This window comes from Crinia signifera, chromosome 8 (assembly GCF_055691185.1).
Source record: "Crinia signifera chromosome 8, ASM5569118v1, whole genome shotgun sequence".
NCBI lineage: Eukaryota > Metazoa > Chordata > Amphibia > Anura > Myobatrachidae > Crinia > Crinia signifera.
Genome location: NC_139224.1, coordinates 30,154,545 through 30,170,483, shown reverse-complemented (window position 1 = coordinate 30,170,483; position 15,939 = coordinate 30,154,545). Strand labels below are relative to the sequence as shown.

General features: G+C 45.4%; 1 protein-coding gene across 3 annotated transcripts in view; it reads left to right on the top strand.

Annotated features, from left to right (window-relative positions):
* Positions 1–15,939, top strand: part of PTPRG (protein tyrosine phosphatase receptor type G) — a 407,379-nt gene that overhangs the window by 351,141 nt on the left and 40,299 nt on the right. For all 3 annotated transcript variants that reach the window (XM_083156071.1, XM_083156070.1, XM_083156072.1), the window contains one exon: positions 6,089–6,180. In XM_083156071.1, the coding sequence (XP_083012197.1) occupies positions 6,089–6,180 (92 nt within the window). The remainder of the gene's footprint in view (positions 1–6,088; positions 6,181–15,939) is intronic.

Genomic DNA, 15,939 nt, shown 5'->3' with positions numbered 1-15,939 from the left:
CGGGATTGAAAAATGCTCAATCCCAGTATTCCCGGGATTGGCCTCCCAAATAAAAAAAACGCAACAGATCCCAACTAATACCCCCCAATCCTCCCCATCCCCCCTGCCCTGCCACTTACACATCGTTGGTGACAGGCAGCAGGACCATCTCTGCTCTTCACAGCAGGCTGCGTCGGGTGTCTGGGAGCGGCACAGCAACAGGGGGCATGGCGACACTGAATACAGCAGACAGTCAGAATAGGCATCCCAGCGGCTGGACTGCGCAGCGTGACACTTGACCTCACGTCACGCTGCGCTGCTCTCTGTGCACAGCGACACAGTCAGAATAGGCATCCCGGCGGCTGGACTGCGCAGCATGACACTTGACCTCACGTCACGCTGCGCTGCTCTCTGTGCACAGCCGTACCACTGGGGGGTCAGTAATAGCAGCCGGGCAGCACCTGAGCTATGTAAGGTGCTCAGCGCTGCCCGGCTTTTAAAAAATAAATTAAAAATGCATTGCCGCAGTAATCACGGAAACCCGGGATTAAGAGATCCAATCCCGGGATTCAAATCCCGCCTATTTTAGGCCAAAATCCTAGGATCCCGAGATTGGCCTCCCTACTTTTCACATGTCAACCATTTGACTCTGTTGACCCATAGATGGTTGGCTTATTGACTGTCGATTTAATAAGCCACACCCCTTTCCCTGCTCTATACATAACAGAGAATTACCCAGCATCCTGTAGATATATAAAATGGCGGCTCTTCACAAAAGAATGGTACCAATAGTATGTGTGTGATGTCGTTTGGCTATATTAGACTTAGGTAGGCAAAGCTGGCCCGGTGAATGCCAGAGGGGCATCAAGCAGGAACAGCAACTTTCCCTATGTGTGTACAAGCTATGCTTGTGCGCGTGAGTCCTAAACCAATCCCGTCTTTTTGTGTGAAAGACAGAAATATTATTATGCATCTTGCATGGCCAGTGATAGATAGTTGTAGGCCCCATAGCAAACGACTGCCGCCGGTGCCCTGTATTTCCCTGAAGCAAAGCATCTCCCCACCGCCGTTCTAACGGGGACGCACATGTGTGTGAGACGCTCACGCGTCCCCCATCAGGTGGAGCGCCTCTCCGCCAGCCTGCGCCAGCTAAGGGAATCTGGCGATTTCTGGCGCTGGCTGAGAGGCGCTCCATCTGTACCACCCAATGGTGAAAAATGTATATAGCACACCGTTAAAGTGGGCCCTTTTCGGCTCTGGGCCCCATTGCAGCTGCACTCCCTGCATCTATGGTGGTTACGCCCTTGTGCGCGGCATTAATGTTACTGTACACGTTGTGCTGTGAAGGTGATTTATACCAGAGATTCCAGGCACTGTACAGATACCAGACATCACATTACATTAATGCACACATGCTGATGCTTCTATGCATTATGATTTCTCCCTGCACCCCTCACATATGATAGAATGGCTATTGGGCAACACCGGACCTCCTAACTTATGCACCAACCGAGTATTTCCTACCTAGTTTATATGGAATTGATGGTAACTCTGATTGAAAGCCGCGCCCTAGGATCCATTATATAAATGCAGAAGAAAAAAGCCTTATCCAATTTTCTCCTGTTCCAATATGTTTCCCATCACTGAGCAAAGGACTCTTACGTGACCTTCACCTCCTGGTACCATTTCCAGATTGCACATAACATCTCTGAACATGTTCTCTTTGCAATTCCCTTCCCAAATTAGAATGCACTTCTCTGTGTTTAGATGCATGAGATAAATCTGGATACAAACACAATGGGAATCTTCAAAGCTGAACTTCGTTCCTCACTGTAGGGTCCCTATAGGGCAGGGTGCTAAATCCCAAGGAGGGCATATATTAGTCACAAAGATGACATCATTAAATAATCATTTTTTTTATATAGCGCTCTTTCTCCAATAGGACTCAATGTGCTTAACAGAATGAATGTAATACAGTACAGGAACACTGAAATAAAAGCTTTTTATAATCCATCCTTAAAGGAATGAAGGAAATGCTTGAGTAAACAGGAAAGTCTTGAGTCTGTTTTTGAAGGATTCTAGAGTGGGGGTCTCTAGAACTGTGCGGAGACGTGAGTTCCATAGAGCCGGAGTCACCGTATGCACAATTGTTGATAAATATTGTATATCAAAGTGCAACATTATCTATATATCTAAAAGGCGAAGTACTCGCCTCCTAAGGTGAAGTATCTCCAGTGACCACTAGAGGTCTAAGGACCAAATGACTCCTCAACAGAAAGTAAAAACAAAATGATCTGTTTCAAACTTGCCGGATATGTATAGATGGCGCTTTGTTGGCCGAGATTGGAGGTAGGAGCAGATAGGGACTCAGAAGTTTTTGACGGGCTTTGAACTAGTATGTAATATAATTCTCATTAATCATACATTATTGGCAGTCACTAAATCTATACAGGCATGAGGGGTCTGTCCTATCTGCACAATCATTCACACGTTCATCTATCTGACTGGTTATTCATGTGTTGTATCCCATTGGTTCTCCAGAGAGCGTGCGGCTCAGCTGCTGCTAGCTTGTGATGTGTGGTGTAATTAATGCACTCAGTGATGGATCTTGTGCGAGGTTTGTGTCATCTTCCCTACTGTAGCCAATTTAAACGGAAGCTGTCACCTATACACATCTGTACATTAGCCAGATATCCAAGCAGCCATCATGTAAATAAATGTTTTACGTTGACTTGGGGGTGGGCGATGAGCAGGAGTCTTCTGCTGGTAGGTTAATTGGCTCCCAACTAATTAACCCTAGAATGTCTGTGTGTGTGCATGTGGTAGGGAATATAGATTGTAAGCTCCACTGCGGCAGGGACTGATGTGAATGTTCATATAGCCTCTGTACAGCGCTGCGGAAGATGTGTGCGCTATATAAATAACTGGTAATAAATAAATGTCTGCGTGAAGTTTGCTGTCCATGAATAGTAATCGGGGAGCTCCTGGGAGATGTTTCATCACCCATCCATTCTACGCCTGTCAGTGCAATCCCTCTGACTGATCACAGGAGATTCTGATTGCAACAGAACCGCCCACACCAACCTCCTTCATGCCTAAAGGAGAAGTAAGCACCAAAAGGAAGGGGAATGTTTACACATTATCTGGATTTAGCTCGATACTTAGCATTTATAATCGCAGTTTATTGCAGCAATTAAAAATAATTGATACCTGGGCAGAACCAAAATACAAATCCGGGGACAGGGATTCTGATAGGACCAAGCTGTGGGAATTCCGGGGCGTGGGCCTTTATTTATACAGCGTCCGTTATTTATAAGGAACAACCAAACTGATTTTGCCTTTTAAATGATTGCCGCTTTCTCAACGGAATTTCCGCACCGTCTGCCATTTGCCGGCTATTACATAAGCTCCATAGCGCGCGGCTAGTGACTCTACCATATACAGATATCACTTATCCTTATTATTTAGTATAATAAAAATCCGTCTCCGTCACATTGTACCCACATAACTAATAGTTTATTCATCTTCAGTCATTCTACCCCACTGTATGTTTAATATGTAACCCTTCACATTGTAGAACATGGTTAAATTGGGGGTTATTCTGGTCCGTTCGCAAAGGACCAGAACATTCTCACGGGGACCGATAGTGGGCGCATGCGCCGAGTCGTTTTTGTGCATATGCCGGGTGCGTGCAGCCACGACAAACAGACTGTCTGCTTGGTGCACGCGCCCAAGGCTGCGAGTGGGGGACGGTGGCGGATAGTCGGGCCGTTGGGTGTTACCATGGTAATCAGGCCGTGACGTCGGGGCAGGCCCTGACCGCCCACGTCCTCCCGAGGGTGCACACAAATATAAATGTCCTGAGAGTCACTTAGATATGCGTGCACGTTCCACATCATTCGATGGTCGTTGACAATCGAATGATGTGGGTGTTCACCCGCAGGCTGCGAATGGATGTTTGTTAAACATGCATTTGCAGGCCCTGCGTGCGAACACAAGCTGTGATGGGACGGGCGGCCCGGCATTTGCCGGTTGGGGTTTGTAGGATTTGTAAGGCTGCGAATTCGCAGCCTTGCAAATCAACCATAATAACCCCATTGTGCCAAACCCATTGACACAGCAATGCTGGCTAGCCATGAGATTATACCCATGATTCTCTCTTACTAAAGAAAATATTAAGGTTTGCATTCAATGAATACATCTCCATTACCGCCATCGGGGAGAAGCGCCGGCCGCTTTATTGACTTGTAAACCGGCTAAGTAGCCCCGGCAGCCATTAGTTTTGTTCCTCATAATAAAGCTCTTGAAGAGTCTCTGAGTGCCATATTAAACCTTTCCGAGATGCAAATCTGACAACCTGGGTGTCTTATTGGGTTCCCAAGTCTTGAATTCACCTTTAGAAAAACAAAACATAATAATGGCACAATATCACCGTTAGAAGCTTTTCATAGAAGTATCACTAAGGGACCTACAATTCATTAGCTGCTGATATTGCCTGGAGTTAAATGAGATTTCTTCTAAAATCACCATCTATCCCTGCGCCGTTACTCTGTGAATAAACTCATTCCCCAGTCAGTGACCCATTACACAGTCGCGTCTGTGTCCATAAATCAGTTCCGTCCTTACTGGTGTACATAGGCGGAGTCAATGACACCAGTAGGGGCCGGTATCTGGTGCGATGTTCTCAGCTGCTTGGTTAGACCCTCCAACTCCCCCTCCTTATTTATCTAATCCTTTATTGCAATCTTTTTATTCAAATATGCATTTATCCAGTTACAGTTGATGAAAAGCATTGACCAAGAGGTCCTCACAAAAATGTTAATTTCGGTGTAACTTGTAGTACATTTTGCAGTTTTCTAGCATCTGCCGTAGTGAATTAGTCGCTTTTAATGACTGCAAACAATTGACACATTTATTAACTAATTAGCGTATACCTCATCCTAAGCCACTGTTCCATTACGGTCTACCGTGTCTCCCGCTCAGCCACCCTGATGCGTATTTCAGTGTTATGGCCGCTGATGCAGCAATGATTCTATGCCATGTACTTGTCCTGCATTGCCTTGTACTTTGTTAGGCGCTGCAGAACCCTTGTGGCACCATAGAAATAAATGATGATCGTGAAGTCTGTAGCTCAGGTTCTGAAGTCTGTATAGCAAGTTCTCAAGAATGTCTGGAATGATTTTTGGGTATACGTTCATTAGGTAGACATGCTCTGCGTCGACTACTGAAGGTCAAATGGCTAAGTTCAACAGGGTTGGAAGGTTGACAATGGCTAGGTCGACAGTCAAAAGGTCAACATGAGTATTTCACGTTTTTAAGGAGCCAACAGGTGGTATTTCATGACCTACAATCCACTAGGGCGTGGAGGGAGAATAGAATAGTGTTCCCAGCGTAGCAAAGGCCTGTGCCCAAAGCAGAAGTGTAGTGGAGCGCTGTGCAGCCTGTCTGGCATATGGCAGAATAAAAAAATATATATATTTCAAAAGACTGGGCAGCCTACTGATTGGCTGAGCTCTCTCAGCCAGTCAGTGGTACCCTGGATGTGAGGCCTCTGATTGGCTGAGATCTCCCTCAGCCAATCAGAGGTCCACCCAGTCTTTTGAAATGTTCTCTAAAACTCTGCTGACTACCGCCATCTGCCAGCCGTCCTGCACAGCGCTCCGCTACACCGCCACCGGCCCTCTTCCAGCACCTGGTGTGGCATGCGACATCCGGTGCTGGAATAAAAGCACTTGGGCACCATAAGATGCAATTGGATGAGATTGGACATCGCATTGCGATGTTGCATCGCATCCGATTGCATATGTGTATGAGCACCATAAGATCCTCTGAAAAATGTCCTGTATCCATTGTTAAAAAAAAATGTCAAGTCAGATGTCCAGTTGGACCTCACCGCAATGTCCCGCTGTGTGCATCTCCGTCTATGAAGATGCACGATCCTCATTATTTTACCCAGGCCTATGCGTGGGGGGCAAGACAAAACTAGGGAAGATCATCACAAAGTGCCTTGGCCCACTCATTCCCGCACAGACAAAGGTTTCTTTGATCAGTCGTTACTGATGACAACACTGAAAAATGACAGTTGTGTGTTCTTGTTCCTCTTCTGCAGATGACATGGAAGCCATTTCGATCAAACAGTTTATCAAACATATCAACGAACTCTATTCCAATAACCAGCATGGCTTTTCAGAAGACTTTGAGGTAAAGTATATTATTTTATTATGTGTATGTTTGTTTTTCATTATGGTGGGTCATGTTTGGTGCCCAACTGCCATCGCTTCAGTCTCTGACGTTTGCCATGCTTTTGGAATCCAGCACAAACTCTCACACACACACACATACGACTGCTAAATGAAATGATGTATATATAATACTATACAGGCCTGCCATTATAAAGTCATTTACCACATGGTGCATCCTTGCGGACACAATTGAGGGAGCGGTAATAAATTATCTTTATGTTCCAGTCATTCGGTTGAAGTTGAGTGAGATATATTGTCACGCTGGTAACCGGCTGAGCAAAATGCAGATGTGACCCACACACGGGCGCACTTGGGGCCCGGAGTGAGGAGATTCTTCAGTGTAACAATGCAGTGATGGTGCTGACTGATAAATGGTCCTTTTATGCACTTACTCTGACCACTGCCAATGTCCAGTGCGATCAGGGCTGACCAGGGGACAGTGGGCAATGGGAAGGAATGGTCACAACAAATGCTCAGATTCTTTCTCCTTTTGTTTATTTCTTTTTGATTTTTCTTTCTTGACCGGTCGCTCTGTTTTTTTGGGGGTGAAGTGGCTGAATGTTCCCAAATCCATTTATCTCTAGAATGAAAGACTTGTGATTTAAATGTGTTTTGATCGTAATTTTACAGGCAATCTCTGTCAGCCAATACAATTCTACCTTGTATTACTAAATGACTGTCAAACTAATGGCCCTCCAGCTGTTGTGGAACTACACGTCCCAGCATTTTATATAATGGATTGCTAAAACTGAGGCTGGGCATGCTGGGACATGTAGTTTCACAACAGCTGGAGGGCCATTCGTTTGACATCACTGAGCTAGAGTATAGCTGTTTGACCCTTATTTATGGTGATGCACAGTATTGGGCAGCACGGATGGTGTAATGGTTAGCATTACTGCCTCACAGCGCTGAGGTCATGGGTACTATCCCCACCATGTGTTATATATACGGGGCAGTACGGATGGTGTAATGGTTATAGCATTACTGCCTCACAGCGCTGAGGTCATGGGTTCTATTCCCACCATGTGTTATATATACGAGGCAGTACGGATGGTGTAATGGTTAGCATTAATGCCTCACAGCACTGAGGTCATGGGTACTATTCCCACCATGTGTTATATATACGAGGCAGTACGGATGGTGTAATGGTTACATTACTGCCTCACAGCGCTGAGGTCATGGGTACTATTCCCACCATGGCCCTAACTTTGCAGAGTTTGTATATTCTCCCAGTACTTGCGTGGGTTTCCTCCGGGTACTCCCAACAAATTAACCCTAGAATGTGTGTGTCTGTGTACATGTGGTAGGGAATATAGATTGTAAGCTCCACTGGGGCAGGGACTAATGTGAATGATCAAATACTCTCTGTACAGCGCTGCGGAATATGTGTGCACTATATAAGAAACTGTTAATAAATAAATATTGGACAGTGGGGGAACAGCAAACACAGGCCAGAGGGAAATCAGTGGATCTCATATAAATTTGGAGAGAGCCTGCTCCTAAGAGCTTGCAATCTAGCGTTATTGTAGTATGATTGAAGAGCAAGTTATGCTACAAGGCTATGTACAGTTTAAAGCCACCTGACTGTAAATAATCAGTATTTGACTGTTTGTTCAGACGATAGGGGGTAAATTTAAAGATCTGCGGGACCGTGCATTGTTAATGATATAGTGGGTACACACTGAATGATATGTACGATAACATTGTTAATGATATCATTATCAAGTCTATAGTTAACGCATATCGTACGGGGCGTAAGAGTCCTGTGCACAAGTCTCCTCTCTGTGTACATTCAGTGGTACCGCCCCACCACCCCCAGTCCGCTAACACCTTTCTGACTGCTTAGTCCACAGGTCTTCAACCTGTGGCCCTCCAGATGTTGTGGAACTACATATCCCAGCATGCCCTGAGGGTTTTTGGCATGCTCTTATAGGAAAAAAATGTGGCAATGCATGCTGGAACATGTAGTTTCACAACATCTGGAGGGCCACAGGTTGAAGACCCATGGTTAGTCTATTACTTGGTAATTCGCACAGACTAACCCTTCCTCCACTCACTGTACTTTGTGCTAATTGAGCCCCGGTAATGTTTGGGGGATGCTGATAATCTGGCTGACTGATCAGCAGCGGTAATATTCAGGGCAAACACTGACTATCCGGGGAGCTGGGATCTGATCAGGCTGATCACATGCATTGCCACCTCCTCAATTATTTATGAACTGCCGTCCCCAGTGCTGCATCTCACAGCTGCTTTTGACACCATTTAATTATTCAAAATAATCAGCTGCACATCTCTGAACTTGTGCTGACTGTAATTAGGGCTGTTCCCTGCGCAGTGTCACATCGTCTGCACAGACCAACTGTGACTTGTTACTTCAAGTGTTCTAATGCTCTGCGTCTGTGCATGGTGTGAGCGGAATGGCTCTGCACAGATTCCCACCAGCTCCGGCAACACTTCTTATGGTACATTAAATACAGAGATACAGTAACTTTCCAAATATATGTTTGTAAGAATGTGATTACTGTATATGATTACAGCTGTTTGCTACAGCACAAAATGAAAGCCTTAATTTTCTTGTATAGCTCATTGGGGGTTTCCAGGATATGAGCCATCAATATTGGGATTTAGTGGCTCTGCTTATATCTGTATTATTATTATTTATATTGAGACACAATCTTTCTTTAGCCATGTATTGGGGGGAGGAGGGGGGGGGGGGGGTTGCAAAATGCACAAATACAGTAATATAATTATTGATTAAGATGTTAAAGGGGGAAAAGGATTAAGGTATATGTATCAAACCTTATGCTGCTTTCCCACTGCCTACACGGGTAGTGACCCGTTTTTTTTAAACGGGTAAGAGCCATAAAGACCCTTTCCCACTGCAGCTTTTAAACGGTAAATTACCGTTTAAAAGCTGTTTTTGTCACATTCAAACTTACTCGTTTAAAAACCCGTTTAAGCAGTGTAAAGATGGGGGGGGGGGATTTAAAAAAAAAAATGGCGTGGGGTCCCCCCCACTGCCGTAACCAGCACCAGGCTGAAAGAGCCGGGGCTGGTAATAAAAAATCAGGAAACCCGGCAAATAGGGCTTCCCTGATTTTTTAAAACCAGCCCCAGGCTCCAGGTCCGGGGCTGGTTCCCAAAATACGGGGGACAAAATGAGTAGGGGTCCCCCGTATTTTAAGAACCAGCCCTAGGCCAAACCAGCCAGCAGGGTAATGCCACAGCCGGGGGACACTTATGATATAAGTTCCCGCGGCCAAAGCATCACCCTACCGACCAGTCAGCCTGGCCAGGGGCCCTAAGGGAGTGGGGACCCCCCCCCAATGAAGGGGTCCCCCCCCCCCTCCAGGACTTACCTGACCAGGCTGAAGCCTGGTGCTGTCCCCGATGGGCGGACATGCGGTGGGCATCGGGCTGATTAAAGTGTAAAAAAATAGAATAAACTATTGTCTAATACTGGGGAACTACGAGTCCCAGCAAGCCTCCCCCGCAAGATGGGACTTGGAGAACCACAAGTCCCAGCCTGCGGGGCATTAAAGGTTCCACAGTAAAAGAAATAGTACAATAAACACACTGACACACGTGAAAAATAAAAGTTTAATACATCCACAGCCCACACATACTGATACTTACCTATCTTGAGCCCGTAGGTAGCCCTCGGTCCTGGTCCGGTGTCCTGGTCCAGGGGTCCGGTGTCCGCGATCCGACGAAATCCATGGTGGAAGCTGTGGAAGGAAACTATACTCACCTGTCCCAGGGCGACGTAGTCCAGGGAAGGGGTCTTTGCAAAATAACAAACCGACACGCGAACCAAGCGAACAGCTGAGAGCCGCATGGTGTTTGTGTACATCGTGCGGCTCCGCCTCCCGAATGCCGCTATTGGCCGCCTAGCGGCTCCTGATTGGCCGCTAGGCCGCAAGGTGGTCAATAGCGGCATTCGGGAGGCGGAACCGCACGATGTACACAAACACCATGCGGCTCTCAGCTGTTCGCGTGTCGGTTTGTTATTTTGCAAAGACCCCTTCCCTGGACTACGTCGCCCTGGGACAGGTGAGTATAATTTCCTTCCACAGCTTCCACCATGGATTTCGTCGGATCGCGGACACCGGACCAGGACACCGGACCCCCGGACCGAGGGCTACCTACGGGCTCAAGATAGGTAAGTATCAGTATGTGTGGGCTGTGGATGTATTAAACTTTTATTTTTCACGTGTGTCAGTGTGTTTATTGTACTATTTCTTTTACTGTGGAACTACAGGTTCCAGCGGGCCCTTTAATGCCCCGCAGGCTGGGACTTGTGGTTCTCCAAGTCCCAGCTTGCGGGGGAGGCTTGCTGGGACTCATAGTTCCCCAGTATTAGACAATAGTTTATTCTATTTTTTTACACTTTAATCAGCCCGATGCCCACCGCACAGGGGCATCGGGGACAGCACCAGGCTTTAGCCTGGTCAGGTAAGTCCTGGAGGGGGGGGGGGAACCCCTTCATTGGGGGGGTCCCCACTCCCCCAGGGCCCCTGGCCAGGCTGACTGGTCAGTAGGGTGATGCTTTGGCCGCGGGAACTTATATCATAAGTGTCCCCCGGCTGTGGCATTACCCTGCTGGCTGGTTTGGCCTGGGGCTGGTTCTTAAAATACGGGGGACCCCTACTCATTTAGTCCCCCATATTTTGGGAACCGGACCTGGAGCCTGGGGCTGGTTGTTAATAAATCAGGGAACCCCTATTTGTCGGGTTTCCTGATTTTTTTAATACCAGCCCCGGCTCCCTCAGCCTGGTGCTGGTTACGGCAGTGGGGGGGACCCCATGCCATTTTTTTTTAACTGGTAAAAGGGCTACCCCTTTCCCACTGCCGAAAAAACGGCTTTTAAGCGGGTAAAACACTGCTTTTTACCCGTTTAAAAAAACACGGTATTTTTTAAACGGGTACAGCAACCTGGAGCTTTACCACTGCAGCTGTACCCATTTAAAAAGCCTAAAAAAACAGCAAATTACCGTGTAAAGGCTGCAGTGGGAAAGGGGCATTAGAGGGCCATCAGATACCAGCCAATCGGCTCCTAACTGCTATGTTACCGGCTGTTTGAAGAAGTCGGCAGATTGGTACTTTGGGGGGGGTAATCAATGTTGTATTCTGACTGACGGAACGTCCCGACAGTCGGAATCCTGGGCCATTTTTGGTTCTCTAACCTGCAACTTGACATGCGGAATTCAATGTTCTGGCTGTCAATCGGTGATAAGTGGCCATGTCAGCGAAAACGCTCGTGGATTGTTGAGAAACAGACGTGAGTTCGCCAATCCATGGCCGTTTCCGGCAAAACAAATCCGGCTTATTTTAAAGTCAGCCCTTTTTAGTAAAACTCCGCCTTCAATGCTGTCAGAAAACGCCAGCGATGAACAATCGGCACCACAGTTTCCCCTGACGGAAATAGCAGCCACCATTGAATACTGCCTCTGTATCTCTTTCCGCTTTATCCTAGATTTGATATTTCTCCCCCTTAAGCTGGGTTTACAATGGACGACGTGTACGCAGACAACAGGCTGACATTGGATCCTGGAGACACTTAAAAGCATTCCTAATGGATAACAGAATATCACTGTTCCATACTTCATTACTATACATGATGTACTGTAACTAGCGATATTGCCAGGTTGGCCATGCAGCATGACCGACCTGGCAACGCCGCTAGCAACCGCCTACACTGGCAAATCAGGGTTACATATGTTCCAATTTAGACAGAAACGACATACTAGGTCAACGTCATCCCGGTGTGTACCCAACTTTATGATACTGTAAGTCTTGGAAAATGATAAACTACCAACCTACCAATTTATAACTGTCCTTTGTCAAAGACCGCCTGTAACATGTCAGTTAGGATCTGATTGGATGGTACTTTATCTCTCCGAAGAGAAAGTCACCGCCCAGTCTGAAAGAAAAAAAGACCCCATGCAAAATAAAGAATTAATTGGGAATGCATCACAAAATGCTATTCACTTGCAGATCTTGATTATACGCAAATCCCGAAACTTCGAAGAAGCTTTGCCGTCTGAGCAAATGTGAGTTGGTCTGATGTTTCCACGAATGAGCGACTGAGTCAGGCTTGAACTGGTCATCACTGACACCAGAGACCCTGCCCAAAAATGCCTGGCCACACCGATCTTTTTAAGACACTCCCAGAAAAGGTCCAGTTCCCGCCCCAACCGCTGGCTTCCGGTCAAACCATGTCTATGCTGCATTTACGATCCAAAAGCATTTTCAGATGCGATTTTCCCATTCGTGTGCACAATGCGTATGGCATGCATGAGCAGTCGTTCGATAATCAATGTATTTGCGAACTCTCTGATCAGTAATCCAGGCTGAATTATGCCCTTTAGTACAGATATAACAATAGTATTAGATGAGTGGGGACACTGCCTGAGAGTGCTTAGTTTAAATGCTGCCTTAAGGGTCATCAAAGTCTGTTGCTTTCTTCTGATGGTGGCCCATAGGACAAGTTGACCAGAGCTTCTGGAAGAGCCACGTAGACGTTGGATTGCAAATTTTTAGGGGTGGAACTCTACTCTACACTTTTTCTGTTGAAGTATTATTCATCCAATTCTGTATTTAAGGGATGCAAAATGGTCCCAGTAAGAGAGAGGGAGGAGGCATTTTACAAAAAGAGGTCATGGAGATGGGGAATGTAAATCCCAGCATGGAGGCAACTGGAAGAATTCGGTGGTCCGGTGATTCTGCAGACGGATGAATTATAATAGGATGGGAACAATGTCCGAGTGCCATAAATATATTATACATATCCTTACCTCCCAAGGGACAGTTGTGTGCGCACCAGCGCTTTCATACAAAGAAACGTTGCATGACCCCCACCACCACCAGTCCTCCTCCGGTTCCTTTTCACTTAAAGCAACATTTAAATGCCACACAAGCCCCCACCCCCCCCCACCCCCCTTCACTGCTGCTATGCAAGACAGAGCAGCGGTGAATGGAGCATACCTTACAGCCTGGTAAGGACAGAGAACCCAAACCTGACACTTGGCAGGAATGCATTCTGCCATAGTGATGTCTAAACATTGCAGAATACAATATACAGTTTAGATGCAAGGTACTGTATACCACAGGGATACATGATGTATTTTTTTTTTCATTCATCTTTCTACAATATTTCTTGTCTTAAAGGATTTCTGGAAATTGTATCCCCCCCCCCCCCCCCCCCCCATCAGTAGAACATGGGGGGGGGGCTATATTAAATGTTATTATGTTTATTTAGCACACACCAGAGCGTATGATGCCTTTGTTTGCAGTAGATAAATACGGCCACATCTGCTGTTTGCATAATACATCTGACACGCTCCCCCTGGCTTGTGCTGCAGCTGTGCACTGATAATTATTTCCTTTATCAGTCAGCTTTCATATTTCAGTTAAGAAGTTGAAAGCTTTAAATTGGACCTTGATAACCTCTAGATTCAAAGTAAATTAAGACATAATTTAGGTTCCCTCACAAGCTTTCTATTTCGATTTAACTCCTTTAGACTGAAAATAATGAACACGTTTTGATGGGTTAAAAAATGCAGTAGATAAAATATTTACCGATGGGTTTCCAATCTGGTGCCAATTCAATCTGACAATTTGGTGGCTTTGCTTAGACTGACAAACTATTACACAGTTGCTGATCCTAAATGAGTACATTCACAGTGGCAGGCTACAAAAATGATATTTATAAATTCCTTTATCTCTTTAGGCTGCTTTGAATGACTTATAATTTTGTTCAGTTCCATAGCAACCACAGTCACAAGACACATGATATAGGAGACTTCAAGCCACTCCTCTGAGCTTGGTCTTGCAAAATCCATCCTCTACTCCTTCCCTCTTTGGCATCCTATAGCATGTTCAGAGCCTGTACAGCGAAATGTCTTCTCTGTGTCCAGCAGCCATAGCTGTAGGTGCTCCAGAGACATTTTGAAAAGGAGATAGTGTGTAGAACATCTATGAAAAATGCATGCTTAATTTGTACTTAGCCGAGCGTATTGTTTAATGAAAAAATGTTTTCAGATTTTACTGGTTCTAAAAGCCTCTTGAAATGTACACATGAAAGAAAACCCCCACATGCCATCATTCTGTGATTTGGATACAGACCTCGTAGGTTGATGAGGCTGGTCTTGTCTGGCTCCTATGGTGGCCTCATATCCTTACAGGAGAATACCAGCTGTATTTATTAAGTACTGAAATTCATGTGCGTTGAGACTGCAGCTACCTATCTCCCTCCCACTGTTTCCTGGATGCAGGCAGCTCATGGTGTGTAACGGCTGCCTGGCTTTGGGCTAGCATTGCTGTCTGTCTGTGCCAGGAGTTGGAGAGGAAGCGAGCACGTTTCCCCACTGAAACATGGAGGGGACTACAGTGACGGAATTATAATGGGTTTTCAAGCTTGCCCACAGTGGAATTCTTACTTGAATCTGCTAAGGCTCTAACTTGTATTAATACAGCTCTGAAGGAATAGGACAGAACCTGTCATAGTACCCCCTTTCTTAGATGTAAATAATATTGACTCATATTCTGTGTATGCATGTTTGTGTGTGTGCATACATATATATAGATATATATATATATATATATATATATATATATATATATATATATATTATACTCATGAAAGTATAAATATATATATATTATATGGAATGGTGCAATTTGAAGATACCACCATGGCTCTAACTGTGTGGCGTTTGTATATTCTCCCCGTGCTTGCGCGGGTTTACTCCGGATACTACGGTTTCCTCCCACATTCCAAAAATATACTGGTAATGAACCCTAGATTATCTGTGTGTGCATGTACATGTGGTAGGGAATATAGATTGTAAGCTCCTCTGGGGCAGGGACTGATGTGAATGTTCAACTATACTCTAGTATGCTTTGTATATTGGTTACAAATATAAATAAATATATAAATATATATATATATATATATATATATATATATATATATATATATATATATATATATATATATATATAATCCACATTGGTACTTATGTAGTATCTGGGCGCACGATTTTTTGATTGTATGCCTTAACTTAAGGCATACAATCAGATGCGACGCGATTTTTCGGGAACATCGCATGCAACCAAATCGCATGCGATGCGATGGACACGATTTTCCATTGGATTCAATGTTAAATGGTCCTGTTCATACCCCCACTATCCAAGTGGGCATGGAGTTGATCTTATATAGCGCAGCGAGCCACCGAGCCCGAAGCGTGGCGAGCTGACGCAGATTACTTAACATGTTATCCTGCGTCCCCTTGCGGGGCTCGCTGCGTTCGCCACGCTTCGGGCACGCTGCGCTCGCCACACTATATAAAATCAACTCCATGCCCACTTGGATAGTGGGGGTATGAACAGGACCATTTAACATTGAATCCAATGGAAAATCGCTTCAATCGCATCGCATGCGATTTGGTTGCATGCGATGCGATTTTTTCCGACCCGATCAAAAACTCAGGCGCCCATATAATACATAAGTACCTCCACATTTATTTAGATACAATTATAATTCCGTGTTAAAGTCTGAACCAGAAGTTAGAAATGAATGACCGCTTTCCAGTAGGAAATTATTTACAAGAACAGATTTGCAAATATTCATGCAATCCAAGGCCAACATAAATAGCTCATTAATGTGTCCCTAGAAGTGTGGAATGCTCTGCAGGATCGTATAGTCGAAATAAAT